The sequence below is a fragment of the Caenorhabditis elegans genome, chromosome IV (genome assembly GCF_000002985.6).
Source record: "Caenorhabditis elegans chromosome IV".
NCBI classification, from domain to species: Eukaryota; Metazoa; Nematoda; class Chromadorea; order Rhabditida; family Rhabditidae; genus Caenorhabditis; species Caenorhabditis elegans.
In genome coordinates this window covers 13,853,082-13,879,735 of record NC_003282.8, presented here as the reverse complement: position 1 = coordinate 13,879,735, position 26,654 = coordinate 13,853,082, and the positions used below count along the sequence as shown (strand labels likewise).

At 32.1% G+C, this 26,654-nt stretch overlaps 3 protein-coding genes, 62 non-coding genes and 3 pseudogenes across 70 annotated transcripts; 47 read left to right on the top strand and 21 right to left on the bottom strand.

Moving 5' to 3' along the window:
- Window positions 1–71: 71 nt before the first annotated feature.
- Window positions 72–92, top strand: 21ur-4661. Its single transcript, NR_057672.1, has one exon.
- Window positions 75–95, top strand: 21ur-15492. Its single transcript, NR_057671.1, has one exon.
- A 200-nt stretch (window positions 96–295) lies between these two features.
- Window positions 296–316, top strand: 21ur-6717. Its single transcript, NR_057670.1, has one exon.
- Window positions 317–1,103: 787 nt separating this feature from the next.
- Window positions 1,104–1,124, top strand: 21ur-3203. The gene has a single exon (NR_057669.1).
- Window positions 1,125–1,290: 166 nt separating this feature from the next.
- Window positions 1,291–1,311, top strand: 21ur-27. Its single transcript, NR_057668.1, has one exon.
- A 350-nt stretch (window positions 1,312–1,661) lies between these two features.
- 21ur-6372 lies at window positions 1,662–1,682 on the top strand. Its single transcript, NR_057667.1, has one exon.
- A 533-nt stretch (window positions 1,683–2,215) lies between these two features.
- On the top strand, window positions 2,216–2,236 carry 21ur-3500. The gene has a single exon (NR_057666.1).
- Window positions 2,237–2,483: 247 nt separating this feature from the next.
- On the top strand, window positions 2,484–2,504 carry 21ur-4615. Its single transcript, NR_057665.1, has one exon.
- A 565-nt stretch (window positions 2,505–3,069) lies between these two features.
- Window positions 3,070–3,090, top strand: 21ur-8158. Its single transcript, NR_057664.1, has one exon.
- A 30-nt stretch (window positions 3,091–3,120) lies between these two features.
- On the top strand, window positions 3,121–11,180 carry prdh-1 (Proline dehydrogenase 1, mitochondrial; the record flags this gene model as incomplete). Of its 2 annotated transcripts, NM_070268.7 has the most annotated exons (9): window positions 3,121–3,185; window positions 4,860–5,011; window positions 5,455–5,778; window positions 6,707–6,810; window positions 7,648–7,903; window positions 8,540–8,880; window positions 9,179–9,383; window positions 9,511–9,711; window positions 10,736–11,180. In NM_070268.7, 9 exons carry the CDS (start codon window positions 3,131–3,133, stop codon window positions 10,946–10,948), a joined length of 1,851 nt encoding a protein of 616 aa, NP_502669.2. The 2 variants fall into 2 exon arrangements, with proteins under 2 accessions (NP_502669.2, NP_001368485.1); NM_001380524.1 differs by lacking the exons at window positions 3,121–3,185; window positions 4,860–5,011 and having other exon boundaries at window positions 5,551–5,778; window positions 10,736–10,948.
- On the bottom strand, window positions 4,676–4,696 carry 21ur-11082. Its single transcript, NR_057663.1, has one exon.
- On the bottom strand, window positions 4,770–4,790 carry 21ur-11242. Its single transcript, NR_057662.1, has one exon.
- Window positions 5,045–5,065, bottom strand: 21ur-755. The gene has a single exon (NR_057661.1).
- On the top strand, window positions 5,134–5,154 carry 21ur-14101. The gene has a single exon (NR_057660.1).
- 21ur-9699 lies at window positions 5,417–5,437 on the top strand. Its single transcript, NR_057659.1, has one exon.
- 21ur-12249 lies at window positions 5,943–5,963 on the top strand. The gene has a single exon (NR_057658.1).
- 21ur-4407 lies at window positions 5,946–5,966 on the top strand. Its single transcript, NR_057657.1, has one exon.
- 21ur-2193 lies at window positions 6,318–6,338 on the top strand. Its single transcript, NR_057656.1, has one exon.
- On the bottom strand, window positions 6,562–6,582 carry 21ur-1417. The gene has a single exon (NR_057655.1).
- 21ur-7585 lies at window positions 7,089–7,109 on the top strand. Its single transcript, NR_057654.1, has one exon.
- On the top strand, window positions 7,614–7,634 carry 21ur-9656. The gene has a single exon (NR_057653.1).
- Window positions 7,985–8,005, top strand: 21ur-5407. The gene has a single exon (NR_057652.1).
- Window positions 8,146–8,166, top strand: 21ur-6095. Its single transcript, NR_057651.1, has one exon.
- On the top strand, window positions 8,149–8,169 carry 21ur-11991. Its single transcript, NR_057650.1, has one exon.
- 21ur-7671 lies at window positions 8,235–8,255 on the top strand. Its single transcript, NR_057649.1, has one exon.
- On the top strand, window positions 8,462–8,482 carry 21ur-9543. Its single transcript, NR_057648.1, has one exon.
- Window positions 8,715–8,735, top strand: 21ur-10602. The gene has a single exon (NR_057647.1).
- 21ur-6702 lies at window positions 9,005–9,025 on the bottom strand. The gene has a single exon (NR_057646.1).
- Window positions 9,164–9,184, top strand: 21ur-11336. The gene has a single exon (NR_057645.1).
- On the bottom strand, window positions 9,400–9,471 carry B0513.t1. Its single transcript has one exon. It is a non-coding gene; the product is annotated as a tRNA-His (tRNA).
- 21ur-14362 lies at window positions 9,718–9,738 on the bottom strand. The gene has a single exon (NR_057644.1).
- Window positions 9,929–9,949, top strand: 21ur-13988. Its single transcript, NR_057643.1, has one exon.
- 21ur-8352 lies at window positions 9,930–9,950 on the top strand. Its single transcript, NR_057642.1, has one exon.
- 21ur-12638 lies at window positions 10,081–10,101 on the top strand. Its single transcript, NR_057641.1, has one exon.
- 21ur-7060 lies at window positions 10,522–10,542 on the top strand. The gene has a single exon (NR_057640.1).
- 21ur-15594 lies at window positions 10,905–10,925 on the bottom strand. Its single transcript, NR_057639.1, has one exon.
- An 87-nt stretch (window positions 11,181–11,267) lies between the features above and the next one.
- On the top strand, window positions 11,268–11,288 carry 21ur-3538. The gene has a single exon (NR_057638.1).
- Window positions 11,289–12,035: 747 nt separating this feature from the next.
- Window positions 12,036–12,056, bottom strand: 21ur-8838. The gene has a single exon (NR_057637.1).
- 21ur-523 lies at window positions 12,039–12,059 on the bottom strand. The gene has a single exon (NR_057636.1).
- A 170-nt stretch (window positions 12,060–12,229) lies between these two features.
- On the bottom strand, window positions 12,230–12,682 carry B0513.90 (DUF7107 domain-containing protein). Its single transcript, NM_001307690.4, has 2 exons — window positions 12,648–12,682; window positions 12,230–12,602 (listed from the first exon to the last, which is right to left on the bottom strand). Exons 1-2 carry the CDS (start codon window positions 12,660–12,662, stop codon window positions 12,318–12,320), a joined length of 300 nt encoding a protein of 99 aa, NP_001294619.1. The 5' UTR covers window positions 12,663–12,682; the 3' UTR covers window positions 12,230–12,317.
- A 214-nt stretch (window positions 12,683–12,896) lies between these two features.
- On the bottom strand, window positions 12,897–12,917 carry 21ur-11173. Its single transcript, NR_057635.1, has one exon.
- Window positions 12,918–13,382: 465 nt separating this feature from the next.
- 21ur-2156 lies at window positions 13,383–13,403 on the top strand. The gene has a single exon (NR_057634.1).
- A 202-nt stretch (window positions 13,404–13,605) lies between these two features.
- Window positions 13,606–13,626, top strand: 21ur-1277. The gene has a single exon (NR_057633.1).
- Window positions 13,607–13,627, top strand: 21ur-10716. The gene has a single exon (NR_057632.1).
- Window positions 13,628–14,123: 496 nt separating this feature from the next.
- Window positions 14,124–14,144, top strand: 21ur-12025. The gene has a single exon (NR_057631.1).
- 21ur-6579 lies at window positions 14,125–14,145 on the top strand. Its single transcript, NR_057630.1, has one exon.
- A 394-nt stretch (window positions 14,146–14,539) lies between these two features.
- Window positions 14,540–19,369, top strand: vamp-8 (V-SNARE coiled-coil homology domain-containing protein; the record flags this gene model as incomplete). 2 transcript variants are annotated; one of them, NM_001047439.2, is made up of 4 exons in its annotated part: window positions 14,540–14,545; window positions 18,349–18,441; window positions 18,988–19,074; window positions 19,123–19,369. In NM_001047439.2, 4 exons carry the CDS (start codon window positions 14,540–14,542, stop codon window positions 19,285–19,287), a joined length of 351 nt encoding a protein of 116 aa, NP_001040904.1. In that variant the 3' UTR covers window positions 19,288–19,369. The 2 variants fall into 2 exon arrangements, with proteins under 2 accessions (NP_001040904.1, NP_001040905.1); NM_001047440.5 differs by lacking the exon at window positions 14,540–14,545 and having other exon boundaries at window positions 18,352–18,441; window positions 19,123–19,361.
- Window positions 14,593–14,613, bottom strand: 21ur-7913. Its single transcript, NR_057629.1, has one exon.
- Window positions 15,166–15,186, top strand: 21ur-12444. The gene has a single exon (NR_057628.1).
- On the top strand, window positions 15,169–15,189 carry 21ur-6745. Its single transcript, NR_057627.1, has one exon.
- On the top strand, window positions 15,801–15,821 carry 21ur-1921. The gene has a single exon (NR_057626.1).
- Window positions 16,017–16,037, top strand: 21ur-11045. The gene has a single exon (NR_057625.1).
- 21ur-2779 lies at window positions 16,021–16,041 on the bottom strand. Its single transcript, NR_057624.1, has one exon.
- On the bottom strand, window positions 16,024–16,044 carry 21ur-15221. Its single transcript, NR_057623.1, has one exon.
- On the top strand, window positions 16,271–16,291 carry 21ur-296. Its single transcript, NR_057622.1, has one exon.
- On the bottom strand, window positions 16,378–16,398 carry 21ur-2095. Its single transcript, NR_057621.1, has one exon.
- Window positions 18,484–18,504, bottom strand: 21ur-7173. Its single transcript, NR_057620.1, has one exon.
- 21ur-10500 lies at window positions 18,699–18,719 on the top strand. The gene has a single exon (NR_057619.1).
- 21ur-2137 lies at window positions 19,238–19,258 on the top strand. The gene has a single exon (NR_057618.1).
- 21ur-8107 lies at window positions 19,356–19,376 on the bottom strand. The gene has a single exon (NR_057617.1).
- Window positions 19,377–19,623: 247 nt separating this feature from the next.
- Window positions 19,624–19,644, top strand: 21ur-13511. Its single transcript, NR_057616.1, has one exon.
- Window positions 19,645–19,796: 152 nt separating this feature from the next.
- 21ur-3524 lies at window positions 19,797–19,817 on the top strand. The gene has a single exon (NR_057615.1).
- Window positions 19,800–19,820, top strand: 21ur-12753. Its single transcript, NR_057614.1, has one exon.
- A 277-nt stretch (window positions 19,821–20,097) lies between these two features.
- Window positions 20,098–20,118, top strand: 21ur-11462. Its single transcript, NR_057613.1, has one exon.
- Window positions 20,119–20,729: 611 nt separating this feature from the next.
- B0513.11 lies at window positions 20,730–20,894 on the bottom strand (annotated as a pseudogene). Its single transcript has one exon. A coding segment is annotated over exon 1 (165 nt).
- Window positions 20,895–21,328: 434 nt separating this feature from the next.
- 21ur-1467 lies at window positions 21,329–21,349 on the bottom strand. The gene has a single exon (NR_057612.1).
- A 1,033-nt stretch (window positions 21,350–22,382) lies between these two features.
- Window positions 22,383–25,381, bottom strand: B0513.6 (annotated as a pseudogene). The gene is made up of 9 exons: window positions 25,233–25,381; window positions 25,076–25,189; window positions 24,781–25,029; window positions 24,619–24,732; window positions 23,628–23,869; window positions 23,471–23,584; window positions 22,765–23,422; window positions 22,503–22,715; window positions 22,383–22,453 (listed from the first exon to the last, which is right to left on the bottom strand). Coding segments are annotated over exons 1-9 (1,924 nt in total).
- A 217-nt stretch (window positions 25,382–25,598) lies between these two features.
- Window positions 25,599–26,146, top strand: B0513.12 (annotated as a pseudogene). Its single transcript has 2 exons — window positions 25,599–25,707; window positions 26,009–26,146. Coding segments are annotated over exons 1-2 (247 nt in total).
- The last annotated feature ends 508 nt before the right edge of the window (window positions 26,147–26,654 follow it).

Here is a 26,654-nt window from a genome sequence, read left to right as displayed (position 1 = left end):
TTGTTGCTGTATTTCAAATTTCTACTGTTTCACTTAGTTTATATAAAAGTTGTTCCAAAAAATTTGAGCATTAATAACGACACTTTAGCAAAAAAGAGCACTGACTACAGTTTTTTCCCCAAATAGAAAATAAAATCCCGAGGGCTCCAAACTAACAGAGACATCAATATTTGCAGAGTATAAGTGGTCTTTCAAAAATAATTTTCACCCACTAGATTTTGAAGATTTCTCGGAGACAAATATTTTCATTGTTCCAAATGGTTTATGTAACAATTGTGGAAATTTTATAATCTGATAAGTATTCACAAGGGAAGCTTTTTAGTTTACCGTCAGACTTCAAAACGAGACATGTGTCATTTGAAAGTGTTCCATAAGGATATGTCACTGCAAAATTTTAAGCGGTAAAGGTTCACTCTCAACCCCTCTAGCATTGGTCTGAAACCGTTTCAGTGCATTTTTTCACTACTTTGGAGGCCTGTAGAATTGCTCCAAAATTTTTTTTTGCAAACTTTCAATGTTTTTCAGAACGTTTAAAAGTGGGAAAACAATCTGGGAGATTTTTGGAAACTTTTTTTTTTTTTTTTGAAAAAAATCTAAAAATTTCTAAGAATTTTCAGAACATTACCTCATAACAATTACCATTGGAATTTTATTGGAAAGTGTTTCAAAAAATATCATTTAAAAACGTGATTTTTTTGATTTCGGCTAACAGAAACACCCTGTTTGAATTCCCTCTATGAACTGCAAAACCAATCAGCAATTCGCTCTGCCGATTTTTCAACCAATTAGAAGGAGTGGGCGGAGTTCGAAAACGCTGATTGGTTCAAATATGGGCGTGGCTTCTAATTTTGGATGGAATTCAAAAATAGGATTCTCAAAGTTGGAGTTTTCACTGTTCCCCTCGCATTTTTCATATTCTTGTTTTTTTTTCCTAATTTTTTGGTGGTCGACAGCAAAATATGTATTTGCGTTCAAAAAAGAAGTTCCTGATTACGTATTCCGAAAAAAATTTCATGACATTCTAAATCTTCTTACAATCTTCTAACATAAGATTTCCACTGTTTTACTATGTTAATATCATCCAAATATGTTTTTCAGTTTAATGGGACACACTTTTGGTTTTAAAATTTTATAAATTTCAAATTTCTCAACGTCATTTCCTTCCAATTCTCTCCACGTGTCCCAACTTCTGTCCAGTTGCTGCAGAAAAAATCATATGTAAAAATATAACACCTAACGTTTTTACTGTTTCAAATTTAAAATTTAGAATAAACTGCATAGCATCCCCAATGTGACTTGGAAACGAAAATTGTTTCAAAAACGTGATATTTCGATTTTGGAAAAAAATCCTATTTGAATTCCCGCTGAGAACTGCAAAACCAATCAGCAATTCGCTCTGCCGATTTTTCAACCAATCAGAAGAAGTAGGCGGAGATCGAAAACGCTGTTTGGTTTGAAAATGGGTGTGGCTCCTTTTTTTATAAGGAGTTCAAAAATAGTGCTTTAAAAGCTAATTTTTCATTCTTCCTCGAATGTTTTTCTATGTACCCTGTGGTATTTCTAAAACTCAGACTCTTCTAGATGTTTTAGAGCTAATTCAATGAATTAATTTTTTACTGTTTCAGTATGTTTATATAATCAAAATATGCTTTTTAGTTTACTCCTTCTTAGATTTAACATCATTTCCTTCCAATTCTCTCCGCGTGTCCCATCTTCTGTCCCACGTCTGCAAAAAGAAAGCAATATAACAATCCTGCACAGACACATTTTGTTGTTTCTTCTCCACCTCCTGTTCCAACGTCATTGCATGTTTGTGTGCAACTCTGCGCCTCTCCGCTGAAGGATTTCTATTGCTCAAGACGAGGGGACTCTTTTTTCATTTTTTCGCGCCGTCTGAGCCTCTCCCACTTTTTGCTCCATTTTTTGTTAGTGTGACTCAAAAAGAAGTGGCCAACTGGCAATTCGTTTGCTCTCTTACTTAACTGCCCCCTGCTACGATTAACCACTTGTTACTTTTGAAACTACACAGGGTTTAGGGGGGATTAGGATTTTTTTGCCGGATTTTTCAATTATTTTTTTAATGGGGTTTTAGTAGTTTTTTAGACGAAATAGTCTTAAATAAATAAAACATTTTTATTTTTAAAATAATTTTAAAATAAATTTTTCTCACTGTTTCAAAAATATTATTTTTGTAAATAGCTATATTTAATTTTGATGGAAAGTTATGTTTACCCAATTTTTTAAAAGTCACTCGAAGCTATGTAGACCAAAAAAAATAACTCAAAATTTATTTTCCTGTTTCGCAAAATTAATAAATCTCTAATCACAGATACATATCAGTAATTTCTTTTTTTTATCTCCTAAAAAAGCTTTTAAAAAATTACTGCTAAGATTTAGTTAGTTTTCAACCAAAAATCAATGAATATAAAAATTTAATCTGTTTCACGGTGTTGATGAATGTTGGAATTTACAAAAATATTCACTTATACGGATATCTTTATAGTAGAAACTTGGTTATCTAGTTGAAAGTAAAGTACCGTGAATTTAGAACTTTTCTTCGAAATATTCACCAAAAATTGCTTCAAATTCAGAAATATGTACTTCAAAATAATAATGAAAAAATACAGAAAAAAAGGAAACTCCACATTTAAAAAACATTTAAATAATGTTTTTTTTTTCAATTTTCAAACTAGCCTCTTTTTTTTGAATTCCCTCCAAAATAAGAATTCACTCCCATTTTCGAACCAATCAGCGTTTTTGGTTCCCGCCCACACCGTCTGATTGGTTGAAAAACGGGCGGAACAAAAAGCTGATTGGTCGGTCTGTTCTCAATCTGGAGGGAATTTAAAAAGGGAGATTAACTTCTTAGAGGAATCGTTAATTTTCTTGTTTTTTTCTTTAAAAATACATTTCTGCGATTTCCGCGATTTTACGACTCCGAGGAGATTTTTTTTTTCGATTAAATGCCCAAATTACTTGGACCTTTGGTCAAATGAGATTTAATTTTTATTTACAAAAAAAACACATTTTCACGTGGACCATTTTATACTTTGACATTTTCTTCATTATTCTGGCCATTTGCGAAAAATTCCAATAAAAACCTTCATTTCTCGATTCCAGTTCAATTCCAATGCAAGCAGCTTTGATAGGACTCAACTTTCCATTGCAAAGACGCTTTTTGTCAGGTAATTTATTCTGCCAAGCAGCCTCTAATAAATGCCGAGTGTGGCGACTCCGCCCCTTTTTCGCGTTTTTTCGCGTTTTTTCGCGTTTTTTTTGGCTTGCGAAAAAATGTCACACTTCGTTTTCATTCACAACTCCTGAACCGTGTGACTTCATGCTCTAATATTTGAAATCCTACTAGAAATATTTTGCCCCACAGTGGAGCAAAAAACGGCACTAAGTTCGGAGCAAAATTGAGCCCAGGGCGGCTTTCCCCAGTTTGAAAAAATTTTTTGTTGCTCTTTTTACCCCCAAAAAAGCATGTTTTAATTGAATTAAAATTCGGGTTTTGCTCTGTTTTGTTTCAAACTCATGTGCAAGATACTACTCAGAGAGACTGATTTTTTGAAAAAAAGTTTGAGTTCATAAGTGCAAATGGAAAAAAGTTGTGATAAAACAAAAGGCCAAAAAAAGACATTTTGCCAAAAAAAATTTTTTTTCCGAAAAAGTAGTTTTTCGTCATTATCTCAAGTTCTACTTCATCTTTTTTGATATTTTTTTGTTTACTCTACGTACAAAAGTACGCTGAACACGATTTTTAACTCAGAATTGGAAAAAGTTCTATGAGTCGGCCGAGCAAGACGAATAAGTGCCAAATTTTGCACACTTCTCCATTTTCGTGAATCTACTTTTTCAATCATAACTCGGTCAGTTTTCAATTTTTCTTAGTTTTCCAAAAATTGACGTGTAGGTCTCATCAAGACGCATCGAGACATATAAAATTTGTAAAAAGTTCAGTGGGAAAATTTTTCAAGAAAAAAATTATTCAAAAATTTAGTACTGGGGGGAGTGGTTTCCTGGGTCTCCTGAGCATTTTTTCCACTAAAGTTTTGCGGAATGTATTTTTGATTCATAGTTTTTGATTTTATTTAATGAAAGATGAAGTTTCGTTGCATTAGAAATACTCTGCCAAGAGATATTATTTTTATTAATTTTCAGGCCAAAACTTGTTTTTTTCTATACATCTGTCTGTGTACAAGATATAGCCCTCAACTGTACGTCTCCTTTTTGGGAAATCAATAATGAGTACAATCCTGTAATAAAATTTTCAAAAATTCGTTTTCCCGCTGACATATCATTAATGAACGGTTTTCGAACGCCTTTTCTCAAAATGTAATTATTGAAGAAAGCGGAATCGAAAGACGACTCCCTCCAGAAATTCACCTTCCTTACATATTATATAGTAATACTCGATTTTATACAAAATATGGGTACGTCTCCCCCCATATAAATCCTCCTCAAACTTCAATCAATCAAAACTCAGCTTTAACTGATTCATCGGGTGCGTCTGTTTTTGGTCAAACCGAACTCAAAAATCAAGAAGACATTGACCCACTGAAAATTTCACGAACCCTCTAACAGGTTCGAGGCGAAGCCGAGAACCTACGCCCGGCAGGGGGACTCGCCTTACACCCCCTACAACTGGCGGGCCCGCAGGACCCGCTAGTCTTAAAAGAAGAATTGTAAAAACCCAGTTACGAGAAATTTTTTAAAGAAGTTTAATTACAATATGAAACAGACATTTTTCAGTTTTTTTTTTGAATAATTATTTTTTTTTGAAGAAATTAATCACGAAAAAAAGGTCCTAGAAATTTAATATTTATGTGAAACAGAACATTTTAAATTTTGAATTTCAGGTGTCCTAACCACAACAAGTTCCGCCAAAAGATGTTATTCCGGTGATACGGGGAAACCATACGATTGTACATCTGCTGAACACAAGAAAGAACTGGAAGAATGTTATAATCGATTGGATTTATCTTTTGAAAATACAAAAGAGGCATTTAAGGTGAGGAAAAATGCGGAATTTAAAAAAAAAAAATTTGCCAAAACATGGAAAATAGTGGCTAAACTTCGCCTACAAACTTTTTCACGATTACTTGAAACAGCAACTTTTTAAAAATAATTTGTTTTACTGTTCCAGCAAAAAATTTGTCATTTCGAAATTATATGTATGAAGCATTTACAAAAAAATCACGATCAGTGCTTTAACTTTTTTTTGAAAATTAATTATCAAAAATGTTAATTTCAAGATTCGAAAAAAGTAAAATCTAACATTTTTCTATTTTTTTCTAATTTTTTGGACGACCTTTTTCTGGCAGACTTAAGTATTTTAGCAGTAAATATTTTTGATAGAAAACAATTCTACTGTTTCAATAAAACTTTTTATTAATTGTCTACATGAAAATTCCAGTAGCTTTGGTTTTAACTATAATAATAGAATTCTTTCAGAGCAAATCAAACACCGAGCTCGTGCGTGCTCTTGTCGTTCTTCGATTATGCGGAATTCAAACTCTTGTCAATCAAAATCAAATAATTCTTAATACAATGCGTCGTGTTTTGGGAAAGAATCTGTTCAAGAAAACACTGAAAAATACATTTTTCGGACATTTTGTGGCTGGTGAAACTGAAGAAGAAGTACGTCATGTTGTGGAGAAACTTCGAAATTATGGAGTCAAATCGATTTTGGATTATTCAGTTGAAGCAGATATTACGAGTCAAGAAGCAACTGATAAGACGGTCAAAGGAACGTCTGTAGCGACGGTTAAGCCAGCGGTAAGCAGCCGACATTTCGCGGGCACAGATTTAATTTAGAAATATTTGTTTAAAATTTTGGAGTTGATATTAAACAAAAATATATAAATTCAAAATTAAAATTGAGATTTTAAGTTAATACTGTTTCAATCAAGTATGAAAATGAAAATACTTCCCATGTTCACTGCTACTGTGATGGAAAAACGGTAAATCTGACTGTGATCTCGTAAACAAGCACAGTTTGGCATATTTTAAGTTTTAAAAAAAAATATTTGTTTGTTTTTTGGAGTTTTTCAGCAATTTTTAGTTTTATTTGGAACACGTTTTGAGCTAAAATCAATAAGTTAATTAGTTCTCATTTTCTGGATTTAATGCATTTGACACATTTAAACATTCTATACAAATTTCAGTTAACTTTTTCAGAAAAAATGCAGTTACATCAATTTTGGGCTGAAATATTCTTTTACAATTCGTAAAAAGTAAAAGTTCAAATTTTTGTCTAAATGTGATACTGACTGTTTCAATAAAGTATTATAAAAAAGTGAAAATACTCAACTTGTTTATGATTCGTTTTTTGTTCAGAAAATAACTCTCCAAAATTGACAAAAAGTTATCAGCGTTTGTTTGAATTATATGAAACATTGTACACTTGAAAACATTATAAATTTTGGTAAACAGCCGACATCTCGCGGGCATAGATTCAAAGTTTTGAAAATTCTAACAAAAGAAAATAAAATGTTCACTACTTTAGTGCTTCGTGAGAGCCAAACTTCTAAATTAATGGCAATGAAACTCTGCTGTTATATTAAACTGCCACGAATTCCATTAACTCCAATAGTAAATGAGAAGGTAAAATGCAGAACCTGAAACATGCGCCAAACTAATTTCAATTTCAAAAAAAAGTTCTCTTCTTAATAAAAAACCTGACACGCAATAAAATGTTTTCCAGGCGATGACACCAGTTGTGGATGCAAAAACGCTCGAAACGACAAGGGAACGGTACACTGTACATGAAGAGTTTGGAGATCGGCGGCAGGGTGTTTCTAGTGCAAGGTTTGTGTGAATTGTATGGATTCTTTCTAAAATCAGTTAAAACTGCTCTTTATAAAAAGTAAAAAGGTTATGATGAAACTGTGTAAAAACGTCTTACTATGCATCTGAAACAGTGATGTATTATTAAAATTTTGCTTTAACAGTTTTACCAATAAAATCCCTTAAAATTACGATTTTCAACAAAAAAAAACTCGTTTACTCTAAAATAAATTTTCAGATACTTTTTTTTTGCAGTTTCAAAGTATTCATATGATTGGAAATGTTTTTTTCCAATTCACTTGAATAGGTGTTATTATTTGTAAATAGTTCAAACGTTCATACATTTGATCTCGAAAATACATATCATTAATACATATCTTATTTAATTTTAGTCTACTTGAAAAATAAAAATGAAACATATTTTTCGTCTATTTCAGAATCTTTATTTTCTGAAATTTTAGAGTATTTTACTCCACTGAAAGTTTTGTTTCATATTTTGGTTTCTGCCTATTCTTAATAGTTCCAAGCATTTCTGATGTTTTAAAAGTTAAGAAAAAAAATTTTTCCACTGTTTTTTTTAATCCATAAATTCACTGAAATTTTGAAATATTGAAAAATATAATACATCGAATTATTAAATCCATACAACCACATTTTTTGAATTTTCCAACAGAAAAAAGAAACCTTGCTTCATTTTCCCTACCGTATCGATCTCTTTTTCCTCTCGGGGCTGCCGCAGTTTTTAATTAAAAATTTAATAAATCACGAAATTTTTTACAGTTTCAAAACTAGCTCTTCACGCGGCCCCGACCATTTTACCATATTCGAAATCCTCCCAATTATTTACCAAATTTCCAGAACATATTTCTACGAAGGAGAAGAGCAATGTGACAAGAATCGTGATATTTTCAAGGATTCCATAAACGCTGTTGCATCGGCTACTAAAAACGAAGGATTTGTTGCTGTAAAGATTACAGCTCTCGGTAGACCTCAACTACTTTTGAAACTTTCTGAAGCTATTGTACAGACTCAGAACTTTTTCAAAGCGTTGACCGGTGGAATGAGTCTTCAGGAGGGAAGATTGACGTCACAGGAGTTTTATAAAAGACTTGGAGTGAGTTTTTTCTGAAAATTGAAAAAAAATTTTTATCTGTTTCACCGACTTTTTATGAGATGGAGATGTTTTTCAAAGTGTTCCTATCCAAATCACAGCTCTGTTTCAAAAACTGGTAAATTTGATAAGAACTCATTTTTCTTATATAGTACTATACTGAGTTTAAAAATTCAGAAGTTTTTACTTTTTTTAAAAACTGTTTCACTAACTTGATATGAGCTAGTAGAAAATGACTATATTAATATTTGCTTTTGTAGAACTGACTTTGTGAAATTAAAATATTTTAAGTTTCACTAGATTTTTATAAAGTTGTAATTTTTTGCAGCAATAATAACTAAGATGAAAACGATAGTAATGAATTCACAAAATTAAAAACTTAAATTTAACATTTTAGCAGTTTCCCTTGCATTTATTTGCACTTATCCTTGCACAATTGTAGAAAATGTTGTACTAATTGGGTCCAGTGTTTTCAGATATTCCAGTGTTTTCAGATATTCCAATGTATTTTCTTACTGTTTCATTAACTTTATATGATCTTGAAGAAAGTTTTTGTGTTACTTTTGGTCGATTTACCATATTTCAATTCCTGATTTATTGATAACTCAATTTAGTTATCATTTTGTTATTAATTTTCAGGAACTTGGCGTCAAAACCGACACAGAATCCGTCAAGAAATTCTTCGACGAAGTCGATTTTGATTCGGATGGAATTGTTGATTTACACGGATGGAATCACATTTTGGATGATCACGTGAAACTGGGACAATTGTTTCAAGTACTGAACATCAAGACCGGATCACTTGAGCCATTGATTCAGAATTTGTCAAACGAAGAAGAACAAGAATTCAGGAATATGGTACGAAGAACTCTTGACGTGGCAGAATACGCTATTGAGAAGGGAGTCAGAATTATGGTGGACGCCGAGCAGACTTACTTACAGCCAGCGATCTCAAAGATTACAATTGAAATGATGAAAAAGTAGGTGATAAAGAAAGCGGCTGACATTTTACGGGTTCAATAGCTAGAGGGATATAGGTTGGAACGTTAAAACCTCCTATACATATTTAAGAATCTTGGGTGTAGCTACCAAGCGAATTTTACAAATGCGTATGCGATTCAGAAATTAAACAACCATAGTCGCGTTGTTATTATCCTAAACTTGAAACAGTAAAATTTTCTACACGAAATTTTTTTTTAAACTTTTCAACTACAAAATACTGTTTCAATTGGAATATATATTTCTTGTTCCTCAAACCCCTCATTTGTACTCTTTCAGATACAATAAGGGACGTGGAAACATCTTCAACACCTACCAAGCATACTTGAAGGGAACCCTTCAAAATATGGAGGCTGATATGCAAGTTGCCAGACGTGAAGGATGGCATTTCGGTGCAAAACTTGTTCGTGGAGCATACATGGAGCAGGAGAGAGCACGAGCAAAAGCAATTGGTTATGAGGATCCGATTAATGATAATTTTGAGGTAAAAAAAGAATCAATGCCTGCTGCTGGAATCGAACCCGCGTTGCCACGACCACAACGTGGAGTACTAGCCACTATACTAAGAGGGCGAGGTTTGCGAGCAATCAAAGCTAATTTCGTTTTTGCAGGCCACCTCAAAAATGTACGAGTCATGTCTGACACGTATCGCCGATGAAGTACATCGTCGTGGTAAGACCAATGTGTCCGTAATGGTGGCAAGTCACAATGAGGATACAGTAAGATTCGCATTGAATTTGATGAAGGAAAAGTGTATTTCACCATCGGAACGTGTTATGTGCATGGCACAGTTGTACGGAATGTGTGATCAGGTTTGTGTGTATGGGAAAAAAGAGGAACTATTTATGGAAACATTTGGAAAATTTATAAGAAATATGTGAAACAGAAATTTTTAATTTTGAAAGTTCACAAAATGCATGACATCGTAAATTAATGGCCTAGGTAGTTTTTTGTTTTGTTTTTAACTTAAAAACAATTTTTTTCTGTTTCAAAGGTTTGATATTATCAAATCCATATCAAATTCAAATATTTCTTCCACGAACTAAGTATAATGAACCAAATAAACTAAATAAAATTCATAGAAATTTTCCAAAAAATACAAATTCTATTGATTTCTTAAAATTTTGCAAAAGAAACATTTCAATGGCTTTTTAAATTTTTTCAATTCCTGCGCAACCTAATTTTGGCACTTTTCCGTTTTCCGGCTAAATATATTGGATTTCTTCATTTATGTTTGATTTTCGATTTGAAAACTTGTCAAACTTGAAAAACTTTTTTCTGCAAAAAAGCTAATATATCAATTTTAAGCCCATATCAGCTTCTTTTTCGTCTGAAAAAAAAAACAATTTTCAACTTGAATATACAGAAGAAATATAGAAACCTATAAATTTAGACAGAAAACGTATGCTAGGTCACTCCTTTGCGCGCGAGCCAATTCAAAAAGTATTCAACAGTTTTGAAACTTATTTTACAAATTAAAAAAAAAACATATTTTCAAGTTTTGAAAAGTTCTAAACATTTTTTGTAATTACAGTACATTTTCTACCATGTTGCCAAGTTGTTCAAATAAATTTTTACTGTTTCGAGGGTTCTATATTATTGTATGTGGAAATCAAGTGTGCTTATTGCGCTCTTAAAAAAAGCTTAGTTTTAATATGAAACCCTTTTTGTAAGGCAGAAAATAAAATTATTCAAGAAACTTGGGAAAGTTCCATATATTTTGTAAAACATTTTTATGCGATTTTTATGCATTTTCAACTTAAAAAAAACTGTTTCAAGGTTCTGATATTTTCCTGTCTGAAATTTTAATTTTCAAATTATTTCAAATAATATCAGGTATCATTCTCCCTGGGTCAAGCCGGTTTCTCAGTCTACAAATATCTTCCATATGGACCAGTTGAAGAAGTTCTACCATATCTAAGTCGACGTGCACTTGAAAATGGAAGTGTATTGAAAAAAGCGAATAAGGAACGTGATCTCTTGTGGAAAGAGCTTAAACGACGAATCTCAAGTGGTGAATTTAAAGCCAGAAGTAGCAGTTCTTCTTAATTTTAGATATTTTCTCTCTGAAACTGTTTTTTTTTGTTTTGAATTGAATCGGATTATGGTAGTTCTCATTGTTTTGAAGTAAAAACTGCCGAAACGCTAGATTAATTTGGTACGTAGGACCTCATTTGCTTTCTTTTTTTCTGTGTTTTCATATCAAATATTTAATTTTTCACAGCGTTTTATTCGATTTTTTTTGTCAGGTGTTTGCCAAGCTAATAAAATATTCATTTTGAAACATGTTTAAAAGTTGTTTAGAAATTGAAAAAAAAACACCGTTTCAAGATGTTAATATAACTGTTCTCAATTTTGTAGTCAATGCTACTGGAATTTTATTGTAACTATTTTATGAAACTTTGGGAATATATGTTTTCAATTATGATATGTATATGTAAAAATAGTTTACACTTTATTACATCATTTTTTGTAGGAAAAATCAAGAATTTTCGACAAAAATGTTTTTGAAGATTTTTTGACGACCAACCAAAAAAAAATGTTGTATAAATTAAAAAAAAAAAATAATATTGTAACTAATTTCAAATGAAAGATCATAATTGATAACATAAATTCCCAAAGTTTCATAAAAATCGAGCGAACAAAGTTAGGATTTACTTATTTGGATACCTAATATCGAAACTGTTGCATCTCGAGTACAGAAAAATTAAATTCAATCAAAGGAAAATCTAATACAGATTGTTTTATCATTAACAATTTTTCCATGCAAACTTTCCGATCATAACTTACAGGTGTTTTGAAAGAATTCACCTAAAAGAAGACCCGCGAGACGTCGACCGCCATCATCATCACACGCCACGTCTGCCAGCGTGGAGTCGAAATATTTTATTAACTATAAACAAATGGACAAAGCAATCATCAATAATTTGCCAGTTGAACGTTTTTTGCTAAGTTGTGTAGTTTTAGAGTTATGGACTCCTTTGAAAAACATGTTAATTCACATAAAAATACGATTTTGGATAGAATAGTGGGCGGCACTTTATATGGACAGACCGGTCACAAAAAATTTGTCCAAAACTTTTCATCATATAAACTAAAAAATTCCATTTTTGAAAATTTTTAAAGTTTTGGAAAAACCAAAAGATCACAAATGGAATTAATATGGAAAACTAACTTGCTTAGCTTTGATAATGAATTGAAACAGTAAAATTTTATTTTGCCGTTCTGTATTTTTTAACACCAGATTTCCAACAAAATGCAGAGAGCTGTGACACTTTAAGTTTTTTTGGTTATTTTCCACTAGATAGCTTTATCTCTATAAAAGTTGTATAATTATTGATATAGTTTATTGAAAATTCATAACATCAGTATAGTTTTCAGTTGGATCCACATGTTATATTGTTTTTGGAATACAATATTACCAGGGAAAAAACGATTTCTTTTGGTTTATTCCAATACAATTTCCGTGGTCGCAGACTTGGTCTTCTGAGCATTGATCATTTTTTACGCATCCTTGCTGAAAAAATCGGGAAAAACGGTCCATTCCGATGCATTTTCCGTGGTCGCAGACTTGGTTTTCTGAACATTGCGTGTTATCATGACATTCCTTTGCCAGAAAACGGGAAAAACGGTTGAACACAAAATCTGGAGGTAGAGATTCATCTTGGCTGTGGGCCAAAGTTGCCAAGCAAATGAGAAGAAGCTGGAAATATTATTGAAAAAAGGCATTAAGAATATGAAAACTCACAAAAAAAACCTTCATTTTTCACTGAAAAGCTCAAAACTGAGTGAATGATGAAAAGTAAAGAAGATGCAATACTTTATAGGAGGGAATGCTAATCGAATTGTACAGAATTATCGATTCAAAATTGGCTGGGAAAGCTAAGAAATCAAAAATTGAAATGTTTTCTATCAAACTAGAATCATTCTAAGATGCTTCTATTCTAACAATGAAATATTTCAGCTCACTTTTGGGCTTCCAAATAAAAAATAGGTCATTTGAAAGGGAATCATTTGAATATGACGCTACCGCTGCAAAAAAATTTACGAGGGCTTTGAATCTGAAAAAAAGTTGAAAATCTTAGCGCCAGTGGGAATTTAATCTGAATACTGTTACAGTGATTTACAATCCAAATACCATAAAAAACTCCAAACAATTTCAGATTTTTTAAAATTTCCAGTCAAAGCTTTGGCAAATTACCAATTTCCTGAAAAATGAGCTTTTATGAGCCTTTACCCCTAGAATGTTTTAACACAAAAAATTAAAATAAAATTGAAGTGTAAAAGTAGTTGTAAAACACCTTTTGAGTCGACTTCCAAAATTATGAGTGCCAAAAACTGAGTAAGTGAATTATTTTTCTGCTTTCCTTTGTTTGCCAAGCTAATGAAATAGTCGTTTTGAACGTTTTCAAACTTGTTTTTAATAATTAAAATTACAGTTTCAAGATGTTAACATAATTGTTACTATTACAGCTGTCAATGTTAGCTTAGTTCTGTTACTCATTATTATTATTTGAATTTAATTACAAAAATGGTAATTTAAAAATCAATCGCCAAATAACGTTTTTCTTTGTTTCTATATTTACATTAAGCCAGAGATTAGTAAAATTCACCATGTAACGTAGATCAGCTAAATCTTTTTAAAAAATTCGAAATATTTCTGTTTCAAGCAGTTTAGAAATATTTTCGCTGGAGTCTGGAATCAGTTCGACAGGTTTCTGACAAAATATTTGAAGAAAAATACATTTTCACAGAAAATCTTCTATAAGAGTACGGTAATTTTAGTCAAATTTTCAAGCTTTTCCTGGAAATTCAACGAAGATCTGTTCAGTTAGGTACTCACGTAAATAATTTCATAATAATCATAAATTGCCTAAAGATATAATGAAACACACCAAAATGTTAAGTTTTAGGAATTTATAGTCTAATTTTTGGCGCATTGACAAATTCATGAAATTTCGAGTTTTTTGAAGAAATTTAGAACAGGTTCGAATTCCTATATTTACTTATTTCAAACATACTTTTTGTGTCGATTTCCAAACTTACAAGTGGAGAAAACGGATCTCACAATTTTTCAACCGCTAATTAAAAAATCAAAAAATGTGTCACTATCAATTTTCAGCACTATTTATAGAAGTAATGTTTAACAATTTATTATACAAAATAAAGAAAAACAACACTGTTTCAGACATATTTCAAATCTTATAGTTAGTTGAAATAATCATTGAAGAATTTATTTCGGGAATTCGGGATCAAAAAAGTTTTTGTAAAAGTCCACAAACTCAAAACAAATGATATTCAAAAGATTTCATGTGATTTTTGGAATAATCTGCACTTTCCACGTACGGTTTTTTTAGTTTTTCTTACCCGCTCTCAATATATTGGAGAAAAAGTAGTGTTCTTTCTAATTTTGTAGTCCCCCTTTACCTTCATTTTCTCTAAATCTCTTATACAATAAGTCAATATAACCTTCTCTCAACCAGCCCCTTTGGCAGTTTCCCATGTTTACTTTGTGAAAAATTCCAAAGTCAACATGGAAGTCATTCGGTTTCTCCGTCGGGACCGACTCTCTGGTAAACCTTACATTTGTGGAACTCGACTTCTTTCGAAAGAGCTTTTTTCGAACACCACTGGTAAAGAATGATGGTGAGTTTGAATTTTTTTCTGTTTTAATATCTTGTTAAATTTTTGATGAAAGTTTTTCGAGAAAGAGAATGCCTTTAATTTTTTTAAAATAAAAAAAAATAAATGTGAATCCGTAATTTTTTTCTTAATTTTCACAAACTTAAACAAACCAATTAAAAACATTCTTATAGAGATTTTATTTTAGAATTAATATGTGAAATTGATCAATCTAACTAAGAACCTTATTCGAAAGTTTTTAAACACATTTCTTTGAAAACATCTATATATTTCCAACAAAAATTTCAAACTATTTTCATATTTCCCAATGAAAAAAACCTTTATTTTTCTTCATTTTGACATTCAATACAAGTCAGGTGATTCAGAGAAAAAAAATGACGAAAGTTTTATTTATTTGTTCGATGTGAGTGTTATTCGACGAGAAATTGGGGGAAAAAGTAGACATGAATGCTAGTTTTTTCCTGTTAAAAATTTATAAATTTGAAAATTCGACTTTTCTCCGGTTTCTAGAACTTTTCATTAACAAAAACAATTTAGAGAAAATGCAACCATTTTCTTAAATTAACAGCGCAAAAATGCACTGTTTCAGGATGTTCTTTTTTATTTCAAATTTTCTGAGAATGTAGTTGATTTTCATTTGTCAGTTACAAAAATTAAAAATTTTCAATTTAGAAAATGTTTTCTTCAGAGACTTTTTTCTTTCAAATTATAGGTTTAAAATTTAGAACAAAAATTAGTACATTTTGAAAATCAAAACCAGTTTGCCCATTCTGTTATAATTTCCGATATTCTATCAAATATTACATGCAAACTCAGTTTTACAAATGTTTGTTAGACAAAGGATTCCATTCCCGTTTTTTACTTTTTTGATGAGTGTAACTAGGAAAAGTAGTCAAAAATCGAACTGTAATCTGTATAGAATATTCAGTTTAATTTTTGATTTTCAAAACATATACTCTCAGCTTTTCAGAATTCATATTTTGTTTTAACTTATTTTCAGGGAAGGTTTCTTTCCAAAAAACCCTAGAGTTTTAATGAAGCCATATTTTTTAAATCATATCAAAGTACATACTTTGTGGATTCACTTCTCAGACCGTTGGGACCGACCAAAATTGGCTTCCAAAAATGTTTAATAAAATTTTATAACTTTAAAATGTTTCTAATTGTGCATCAAAAATAAAATACAAAAAAAATGAATTCAAAAAATAATTCCCGTTTCACAAATATCACATGTAAGTTTAGTTTTTAGATGAGTCATTGCATCCTTTATTTTTTATACCGCCAATGAATATTCAAATTTTTGAGAAGATTATTACGAAAAAGTTGTCAAAAAGGTGAATTATAAAATGTTCGGTTCAAATTTATGTTTTGTTTAAATTTCATAATTTAAATTGATAATTTGTTTTAACTTAAATTCAGATAAGTTTACCTTTTTCAATACCGGATTTTAAAGACGAGTAAAGGTTTTTTCTATTTAAATAAATGCTGAACCCCAAGTAATATCAAACATTATTTTCAGCATTCTCTTCTCAGGTTATTGAAATAGACAAAAATTCACTCTTTTTTTAATAAAAGAAGATTTTTGTCGTATTTTCACTAAACATTGTTTAAAATTTAAAAAAAAATTATTCATATCTCTCCAGGTTTATTCCTATGATAAAAAATTCGCTAACATATTTTTCCATTTCGCAAATATCATATGTGAAGTTAGTTTTTTGGATGAGTCATTCTACTTGTTGAATAATGGTAAAAATTCAAATTTATAAGAAGATTAGCCAAAAAAGTAGACGAAAAAAGAAGAACATTTATACTAGAATGTTTGGGATATTTTTAGTTGAATTAAGATATGAGACCCAATGTTTCACCTTTAAATGATCCCTCATATTTTTTGACGTTGAAACAGCAAAAATATTTTCAAATTTCACTGACACACATCTCTGTTCCACAAACACCAAAAAACATGCGGGAACCCCTATGTTTTTTTTGTTACCTAGCAACCAGTGCCTTTTTTCAAAACTCTCTCTCTTTTACGTATTATGTTTTTCATCGAACATGTGAACATTTTATTTCGAAATTTGAAGAAAATATCAACTAAAATAACATTCTCGAAAATGACATTTTTGAATTTTTCACTGTTTCACCGAGAATGTTTTATGATTTTTATTTCACTGACCAGCCGTTCGCACGCGCTGAAGCGCGTGCTCCGACTGGCGTACTCAAAATTAAAATCAAATTCTGAAATTTCTAAGCATTTCACTGCAGATGGAACGTTTTTTTCCTTGTTTTCCGGAAGTTTTCGAGCAACATAAATATTATATACTTAATTTTAAGCAATTACAATTTTAAAACCTCAAGTTTCCTGGAACTTTTATGAGACTTTTTCCGGTCCTTTCCGAAAGTTTTTGGCGATCGTTTTTGGAAATTATCTATAACAATTTCTGGTTTTTTTTAAATTCTTAAAACTTCAGAATATTCTAGGAGTATCAAAACTTGAAAGGTTCTAGAACTTCGCAGAAGTTTCTTGAATTTTTTCAGGAAATTGAACATTACAGACTTTTCTCGAATTTTCTAGAAACTTCTGGAACATTCCAGAATTTTTCACAGAAATTTTGAATTCCCGCCAAAATTTTTCACAGAAATTTTGAATTCCCGCCAAAATTTTTCACAGAAATTTTGAATTCCCGCTAAAAATTTTTCACAGAAATTTTGAATTCCCGCCAAAATTTTTCACAGAAATTTTGAATTCCCGCCACAATTTTTCACAGAAAATTTGAATTCCCGCCAAAATTTTTCATTTTTCAGAAGGTTCTGGAACATTCCAGAATTTTCTCGAATTTTCCAGAAGGTTCTGAAACATTCCAGAATTTTCTCAAATTTTCCAGAAGGTTCTGGAACATTCCAGAATTTTCTCAAATTTTCCAGAAGGTTCTGGAACATTCCAGCATTTTCTCGGATTTTCCAGAAGGTTCTGGAACATTCCAGAATTTTCTCGAATTTTCTAGAAGGTTCTGGAGCATTCCGGAATTTTTTCAAAGTTTCCAGAAGGTTCTGGAACATTCCAGAATTTTCTCGGATTTTCCAGAAGGTTCTGGAACATTCCAGAATTTTCTCGAATTTTCCAGAAGGTTCTGGAACATTCCAGAATTTTCTCAAATTTTCCAGAAGGTTCTGGAACATTCCAGAATTTTCTCAAATTTTCCAGAAGGTTCTGGAACATTCCAGCATTTTCTCAAATTTTCCAGAAGGTTTTGGAACATTCCAGAATTTTCTCGGATTTTCTAGAAGGTTCTGGAGCATTCCGGAATTTTCTCAAAGTTTCCAATATCCGTTCAATAGACGAAAAGTCAATTTTTCCCAAACTACAGTAATCCTACAGTACTCCTACAGTACTACTACAGTACTACTACAGTACCCCGACCATATCCCACCACTAACCTCAAACCAATATCACTTCAAAAGACAAAAAGTCAATTTTTCCAAAACTACAGTAATCCTACAGTAACCCTACAGTACCCCTACAGTACTACTACAGTATCCCGACCATATCCCACCACTAACCCCAACCCACAATCCCTTCAACAGCCGGAAACACCTTGCAAGTGTGACGTCACAGACTACAAACTACAATTGTAACATCCCTCATGTATTTTTTTGTATATAAGTAATGATAATACGATGATCAGTACTTGAATATAGATCTTTAACTATGTCAGTTCTTAAAATATGAATTTATTAAAACCTTTTCATTTTTGACTTTCTCTAACAGCTTTTTTTAAAAACTTTTCTTGAATAAAACTTATTTCCAGTCAATGGAAAACGACAGCAACAAGCCCAGCGACAATGACCAACAGAAGGAAAAAATGCAGAATTTGAGGAATCAAGTGGATTCTGTGAAAGCTGTGAGTTTTGGTTTTTCTGAAAATTATATTATTCTAGATGGAAAGGTGATTCAAAAAAGAAAATTAAAATTTGAATTTGGAGAAGCTCAATTATGTAGATTCTGAAACCGTAAAAAATTGAAAAAAAAAACTTGACGAATTTTCAAGCTTTACACACAATTAAGAAATTTCTCAATTTTTGTTATAATACTACAATGAAAGAAATAAATACCGTTTCAGAATCTACATGATTGAATTACCCAAATTTTTTAAATTAATTTTTTGGGAAAATACGAATGGAAACATTTTTAAAATAAATAGGGTGGAGCGTATAGTTTGTATAGTTTTTATTGTGGTTTCCGATTTTTATAAACTCTTTGAAACAGAAGAAAAAATATCATAGCTATGTACCAAAGTTTGAAGCTGTAAACCACACAGTTTCAACCATTTTGCTTCTTACTTGTGGCAATTAAATATTAACGAAGTACCAATATTTTAATGTTTCAAACAATTTGTCTTTGCTAAATTTAAATTCCAAAAAAAAAACAAAAATCTTCTGTGTCCCAGGTAATGGTAGACAACGTGGAACGAATTTTGGAACGAGGCGAAAGATTGGACAATATAGAGAGACGAAGTGAGCAGCTGAATGCAACGGTAAGTGCACTGACATACCGATACACAGACGGACAGACCAAATTTCAGAGCGCGAATTTCAAATTCACAGCGAGAAAAGTGCAGAGAAAGTTTTGTATGTTGAATGCCAAATGGACAGTTATTCTTTCAATTGTTATTTTAATCGTTTTCGTCGTGCTTCTTCTACTGATTCTTCATTGGACTGGAGTCATTGGAAAACGAAATAATGACTGAAAATTTGATTAATTTTGTGGTTTGATTGATGATTTTGTAAAAATTACAAAAAGGAAATAAACATTTTATTTTGTCGTCTAAAGATTTTGATACTTTTGAAATATATAAAGGTTATTTGTAAAAACATTGAAACAGTAATTTTCTCAATTTGAAAATTGTATTTAAAATGTGTACAGGTTCTGGAGTTTTTTTGTTTGAAATAGGAACTGCATTCAATGTAAGCACAACTTTTTTCAAAAATCAACATTTAAAAAAAAATTTCTTTCAATCAACCGATTGTTCAAAAATTTTCATATTTCAAAAAACTGTTAATTTATTCAACGGGATCATTATTATTATGCAGAGAAGGCTTTCTTTCAAGTATTTAATCTTAAAATATGAGGATTTCATTAATTAATGCACAATAGGAAACTAATAGGAACTAAAATGTTGAAATCTGTTTTCGAAATTGTAAACAATTTTTACAGTTTCATCGAGTTTTTAATTGACTGGTGTTTAATATTTTGAGATACTTTCCGCATTCAAAGTGAACTTCAATGTACATTTTAGTAATCAATTTGAAACTTAATTACTTCTCTTTGAAACTTAATAACAGTTACATTTGGTCATTACAGTCTATTCGCTATCATTTGAAGCAAAATTCCAAATTAACGTGAATTTTGCGTGTTGGCATAGCCTAAATTGTAAGGAAGGAAACTCTACTTTAGACATAGTAATGATATTTCCAAAATAAAGAGACGAATAAAAATTTTAATTTTTATTAGTGTTTCTATTATATCATGAAAATATTCCTCCATAATAAAGACGTGTTTCACAAAATTTCACAAAGGACTGGATAAGTAATCACGTTCTCACGTTCATGTACTCCCGAAATTAATCTCATAATAACTATAAAATACCTGAATATATAATGAAATACACTAAAAATTTGAAATGTTTTGGAAAATTGCCGCAAAGTTTTGGAAAATTGCCGCATTTATGAAGTTGTGAGTTTTTTAAAAATAAGTTTAAATTCCTAGAATATTTATTTCAAACATATTTTTTTGGCCGATTTCTAAAATTATGAGTGGAGAAAATTGAGTAATCACAAGTTTTTCAATAGCCAATTCAAAAATCGAAAAAAGTTTCAAAGTTTTACTATTGGCATTCAGAAGAATTTATAGAAATGGTTTTCAACAATTTATAACAATTTACCCACGAACGCTACTCCACATGTACTTTAAATATATACAAAAAAAACACTGTTTCAGACATATTTCAAAATTTATAGTAAAAATTTTAATTTTAATTAGTATCTCTATTATATCATGAAAATATTTTTCCATGATAAAGACGAATAAAAATTTTAATATGTTCTTTGAAATATTTTCTTGATATAATAGAGACACTAATAAAAATTAAAATTTTTATTCGTCTTTATTTTGGGTAAAAAATTATGATAGTTACCAGGATTTTAAAGTGGAGCATTTTTGGTTGGATTTCATCGCAGTCGGTGCAATTCTCCTTTTTTGGAAGTTATTTGGGCTTTTGGCTTTTGTGATAAGAATTCGGAGAACTACTTGATAACTGTGCTCACTGAGCAGAATAAATAATTTTATGCGGTTCTGTACAGGGTTGTCTATTTTTCGCCTACCGCGTGTCTGCCTGCCTACATCCTTCCTCATACTTGCTTCATACTTACATGTCTGGCTCATGTGTGTGCCTTCGTCTACTAGATGCCTACCTACGTGCCTTCCTACATTCCTACTGCATGACGTCATATGCAACTCGCTCATGTCTGCCTACTTTACTGCAACCTACATACCTACCTACTTACCTGCCTGCCTCATGTTGGATTATAAACCTGCATGGCGGTTACACATTACATTCGTGCCTACTTTACGCCTACCTAATTTCTTTTCTGCATACAATATATCACGTACCAGGATACCTACATCCTCATGCCGACGCATAAGTATACTTCAAGCCTGCCTATAATTAATTCCAGTTAATTTTCATTCATTCAAACATGCAAATAGATCCTTAAAAAATAAAATAAGAAATCAGAGTTAAATGCAACCAAGCAACTCAAACAATAACGTTCACTTACAAAAAGCCATTGAAACAATTGTAGAGTGGTCTAAATCGACAAAACTGGCATTAAACAATGATAAAACGGTATGCATATCACTAGGTAGAAATACTACAGTTCCAATATACCATAGAAAATAGTCTAATTACTCGGAGTACTATTGTCAGAGATCTAGGATTTCAAATTGAACCAAACCTTAGCTTTTCAATGCATTGGAAAAAATCAGTAATGAAATCTAAGTTTATGATCCGCCAAATATTTTCGAACTATTGTAGTTAGAACACAAGGCTCCATACATTACTTTACAAAACTTTTGTGAGACCCATACTTGAATATGGTACCGAAGTAAGTAGTCCGTTGAAAAACAAGATATTAAAGCAATTGAATCCGTACAAAACTCGTTCACTAGGAAACTATACAGCAGGCAAAAGGGAAAATACATCAGAACAGATGACCCCGACTATAAGAGCGCTATTCAACGTAATGAACTATTTAACTTATCAACTTTAGAGGCTCGGCGTAAAGCTATTGATAAAGTTTTCTTGTCGAAAATGCTAGTGAACAAAGTTGATATTGACTCTGACCAATTTTTCAAAATAGACAAAAATAGTAAAACTCGTACCAAAACCAAGTTCATCTGGGGGAAATGCAAAACCAAACTACGAAGGCACTTTTTCACAAATAGAGTATTAAGTTCTATAAAAAATTAGCGCAATGAATCTTATTTTGGCACCTCATGTCCTATGCATGTTTAATACTTTTATGTCCACTACTTTCATGTTACCCATTATTCATCTCCCTGACACCCGCACATTCATGTACCAACTAATCAACTTTTCAGATGATAATTCATTTTCTGTATGTTTATTATCAATTTTTGTGATTATTATCAATCTCTCTATGATGTTTGGGCCTTAACTTATTCCTTATTCATGTTCTTATCCATTATTCATGTCTATTCACTATTTATTCTTGATCACGATTTAAGTCGTAATAAATACAATACAATACAATATTTACATCGAATCAGGATGACACCACGAGGAACACCAGTAAATCTCGAACTTGTTGGTTAACATCACCGATCATGACATTCTGGAATAAGATTTGAATTTTATTGAGCAACATGTTTTATCAAGATTACTTGTTCAATGTCTCCGAGTTTCTCAATTTCTTCCTCGACTTTTTTCAGAAAACTGGCAAGCAACGGAACCTTCATCCACTTTAGAAAATGCGTCAAAGTTTTCAAAAAATCTTTTGCTGGTGTACTCCCATCTGCATCTTTCGTTTGGAACTTTCCAGTGATATTCTGCAACATCGACTCCATGGCATTGATGAATAGTTTCAACGGAATCATCTGAAGAAAAAGATAGAATTAAACTGGAAAGTTGATATTCCTCAACTACCTTATCCGCCGGTCCAACGCGAAGTTGTTCAATCTCATTTAGCAACTCATTTAAAAGTTCCGATTCAAGAGAAATGAGCATATTGTCCAACTTGTCAAGTACATTGAGCATCGAGATCTTCGGATATTCAGATCCTTCCACATCAGCTTCTTGTGCCTTGTTATTGTTGACTGCATCACACTGTACTTCGGACTCATCAACGATCTCTAATTTCGGCGCACTTTCGACAACAGTTGTAAAAGTCTTGAGCAAATCAATAATTTGTTGAGCCTTGTGCTTGTCAACATTCCCTTTTGTGTCATCAGAAATCTTAACCTTCGGAGCTCTATCGATAACAGTCGCAAAACTCTTCAGCACATCGTTGTACGATAAGCGCATCCGAGTGAATTCTTCGAAATTGAAGGAATCATCGAAGGATCCGGCAGTATCCATATGAGGAGTCTCCTGACGACTTGAACAACCTTCTCCGTCTCGCCTGCTCCTTTTACTGTAGTTTCCACTGGATCCTGTGTTGCCTGAGTTCGCTCCAGTCGCTCGAGTCATCCATGCTCTTTTTCTTCCTTCATGTTGACCTTTGAGTTTCATTTTTCCATCGTTTGCGACATACTCAATGATTCGATTTTGATCATCCAATCGAACAATTCCCTGTTTTTCAACTCTGAAATTCAATTCCAGCCAATGAGGTTTAACTCGAAATTATGCTTACTCGGAAAGAAAATTCGCCTCCATCTTCCCACTCAACGCAAACATCATACGGATGCGCAAATCGATTGATAAGTTGTCCAAAAGAATCATATTCCGGGCCACAACTCCATGGAATCTAAATCAAAAACCTCGAAGACAATCAAGAAAATTCTTTTCACCTGCCCCTATAGGTGGTAACTCGAGAGCACGAAACTCTCCGAACACCCTCCGCTGATCAATTGGTTCGTTGGACTTTTCAGTCTTGTTCACAAGAAATTGGACAAATCGGACAAACTCGGGGCTTTCTATATCTACTGAGCAACGACCATGTCTTCCTTGCAATTTAAGCTGTTCATCAAATGATGTGAATTTCCAGATTCGCTTTTTGTCGTCGAGCTGAACGATACCAAGCTGTTCGATTCTGAAAAATTGTATTTTTATGGTAGTAACGTTATTCCACATAAATGCTCTCTTTAATGTGATATTATAGCGATACAGAAAGATAGAAAGATGAGTATTTTGAAATCATAGCGCGATCGCCCTCTACGGTCAAACGAGAACGTTCTGCCCATTTTTTTTGGGTCTCGTTTAGTATATTATTACACTCAAAATAAAAAACTGCGTGGCGTGTACTGCAGAAAACCTCATACTTAGGCCCCGCCTTTTTCTCGTTCACTCACGGAGAAAAGGCAAAATTTTGGGCACCAACCAATATCAGGCCGCGGACATCCTACGGGCTCCGCGCGCCGCTATGTTTAACTCGCAGTGGGTGTGGCGAGCTGTCTCCGCCCGCTGCGAGTTGAACACGCAGTTTTCTTATTTTGAGTGTATTTGGCGGCAAATCGTAAATTCGAGCAGTTTTAAAAATTATTATCGCCAATTTCTCTTTAGCATTTTTCGAATATGAATATTATCACGGAATTCTGGCTTCTCTCATAAATTGAAATGGAAGAGTTAGCTAAACTAGGCCATTTTGGCTTGGCCGTATCTGGGGTAGATTTACGGCGCGTTGCGTGTCGCGTCGCGGCTCGTTTTTAGTTGTAAAACTGATGTAATTGTCCGTGTGAAGAAAACATAAATAACATGACTATGTTCTTCTTTTGGACAAAAATATTCACTTGGAAAAGCTGATAAATCTTCATTTTTTGCATTTCCTGATTTTGTTCTCACCTTGTAAGAAACTCATTCTCTACTGATTGACTTAGAACGAACATCAGTCTCACACGAGCTCCTACACTATATGCGTTCCACAAATGAATCATCGGGGCAAGCTCATTGCGGAATCTGAACCGATAATTAAGAAACGACAAATAATAATAATACTCTGCTCACCTCTCAAAGTACATAGATGAATGTGTACTAGAATTTTCACGTTTCTTGAATTCTTCGAAAACTTGTGTGGCCGACATTGGTTTCACGAAGTCTTTTGTGTGCTGCATCAGGAATTCCATGAATTTCTTGCATTTCTCATCATTTAGTTGGCCATATTGATTATCTTCAAGGATAAGACTTTCATCGTTTGAAACGAATTTCTCAATTCGTCTGTTTTCATAGAGCTCGACGTTTCCCAAGGATTGCATTCTGTAAATTATTTGTTCTCACACTGAAAATGTCATTACAATCCCACCTTGCAAGGAATTCATCCGAAACTTTACCAGATAAAGCAAAAAGTAGTCGAATCCGGCTCTCGACACTGTATGTATCCATGTTACTTATTTGTGGACAAAGTTTTTGATGGAATCTAAAACATGAGTTTTAAAAATATCCAGACTAACAACTCCTACCGGGAAAGATAGGTCGAATAGTTGAGCCCAAAGCGCTCACTGAACTTTTTAAGAAGAGGGCATAACTTGATTCGCTCCGTAGCATGTTCTGTTGAATCAATAAGAAAATCCATTTGTCGCTTCAAGTCATCATTGAATATGAACTCCATTTAGTTTGAAATAAAAATATTTAGTAAGTTGAGGAAACCTCTTTCACGTGCTCGCCGTGCGACGGGAAAATTATATGTAAATATATATTTTATTTTTTTAAATTAAATTCAAAAAAGCTGAGCAAATTTCGATGATGTAAGTGCGCCCCAACGCTTTCCACGTGGATCCGCACACGCCACACATATGCAATTTTTCTGATAAATTTTCAGTGTAACTGCAAAAAACCTCGGGATTTGAGTATAAAATTCGATTGGACAAAAAAATTAACAACGACGATTTATTATGGAAATCATCAGAGAATGGAGCTGAAATTGTGGTGGATGAGGTGAAAACGTGTAAAAAATTTTAAAATTGATGAGAAAAATCGTAGCGAATATTCGAAAAAAATTCTCACAAAAGTCAATTTTTTCGGTTTTTTTCTAAACTTTGCCGAAAAATTTTAAAATTAAAAACAACGGTTTAGAAAATTTCGCCCAAAAGGCAATTTTTTCGGTTCAAAAAAAATTTTCTGAAAAATTTTACAATAAGAAAAACAATTAAAAAAGTTTATTAGAAAAATCTATTTTCGTGTAACAAAAATTTAAAGCATTCAATTTTTCTGTGTTTTTAAAAATTGTAATTTTCAGCTCTCCCTTGGCTTTCTCAAAGGCGCCACCGTGGATTTCGTGGAAGATTTAATGAAATCTTCATTTCGAATTGTCAATAATCCGATTGCCGAAAAAGGATGCTCTTGTGGATCAAGTTTTGCGCCGAAAATGGATTAAATTTTCCCTTTGTCCCTGTATTTTTTCTGTAATTATTAATTTTATCTTTAGGAATTTTTTTCTAGTTATTATTTAGTGATTTTGTAGTAGTAGACAATTTTTTGAGATCGTTGTTTGAGTCGGGTTAAATTCGTATACGTAAATTCGTGTTTGTTTCATGTATTTCAATAACGGTCAATTTTATAAGAGTTTACATTTCAAAGGAACAGTTCAGTCTTAGAAAAATTCGATCCATTGGATTGACTGTCTATTATTTTACTATTGGACTTATTAGGAATCATCTTGAAGATACCTTTTCTTTCTTTTTAGTTTTAGATAAATTATATGGTTTATTAGACAAAATGGCAATAAAAATCAAACTTTGTTCGTACATTTTTAAACAAAGTTAGCCACCAGAGAAAAATATTTAGAATTGGCCTTTGAAGGGACAAGTTTTCCAGTGAATACTTTCAATTACATTGAAATTCTTCTATTTTAAATACAAATTACTCAAAAGACAAAGTGTCGA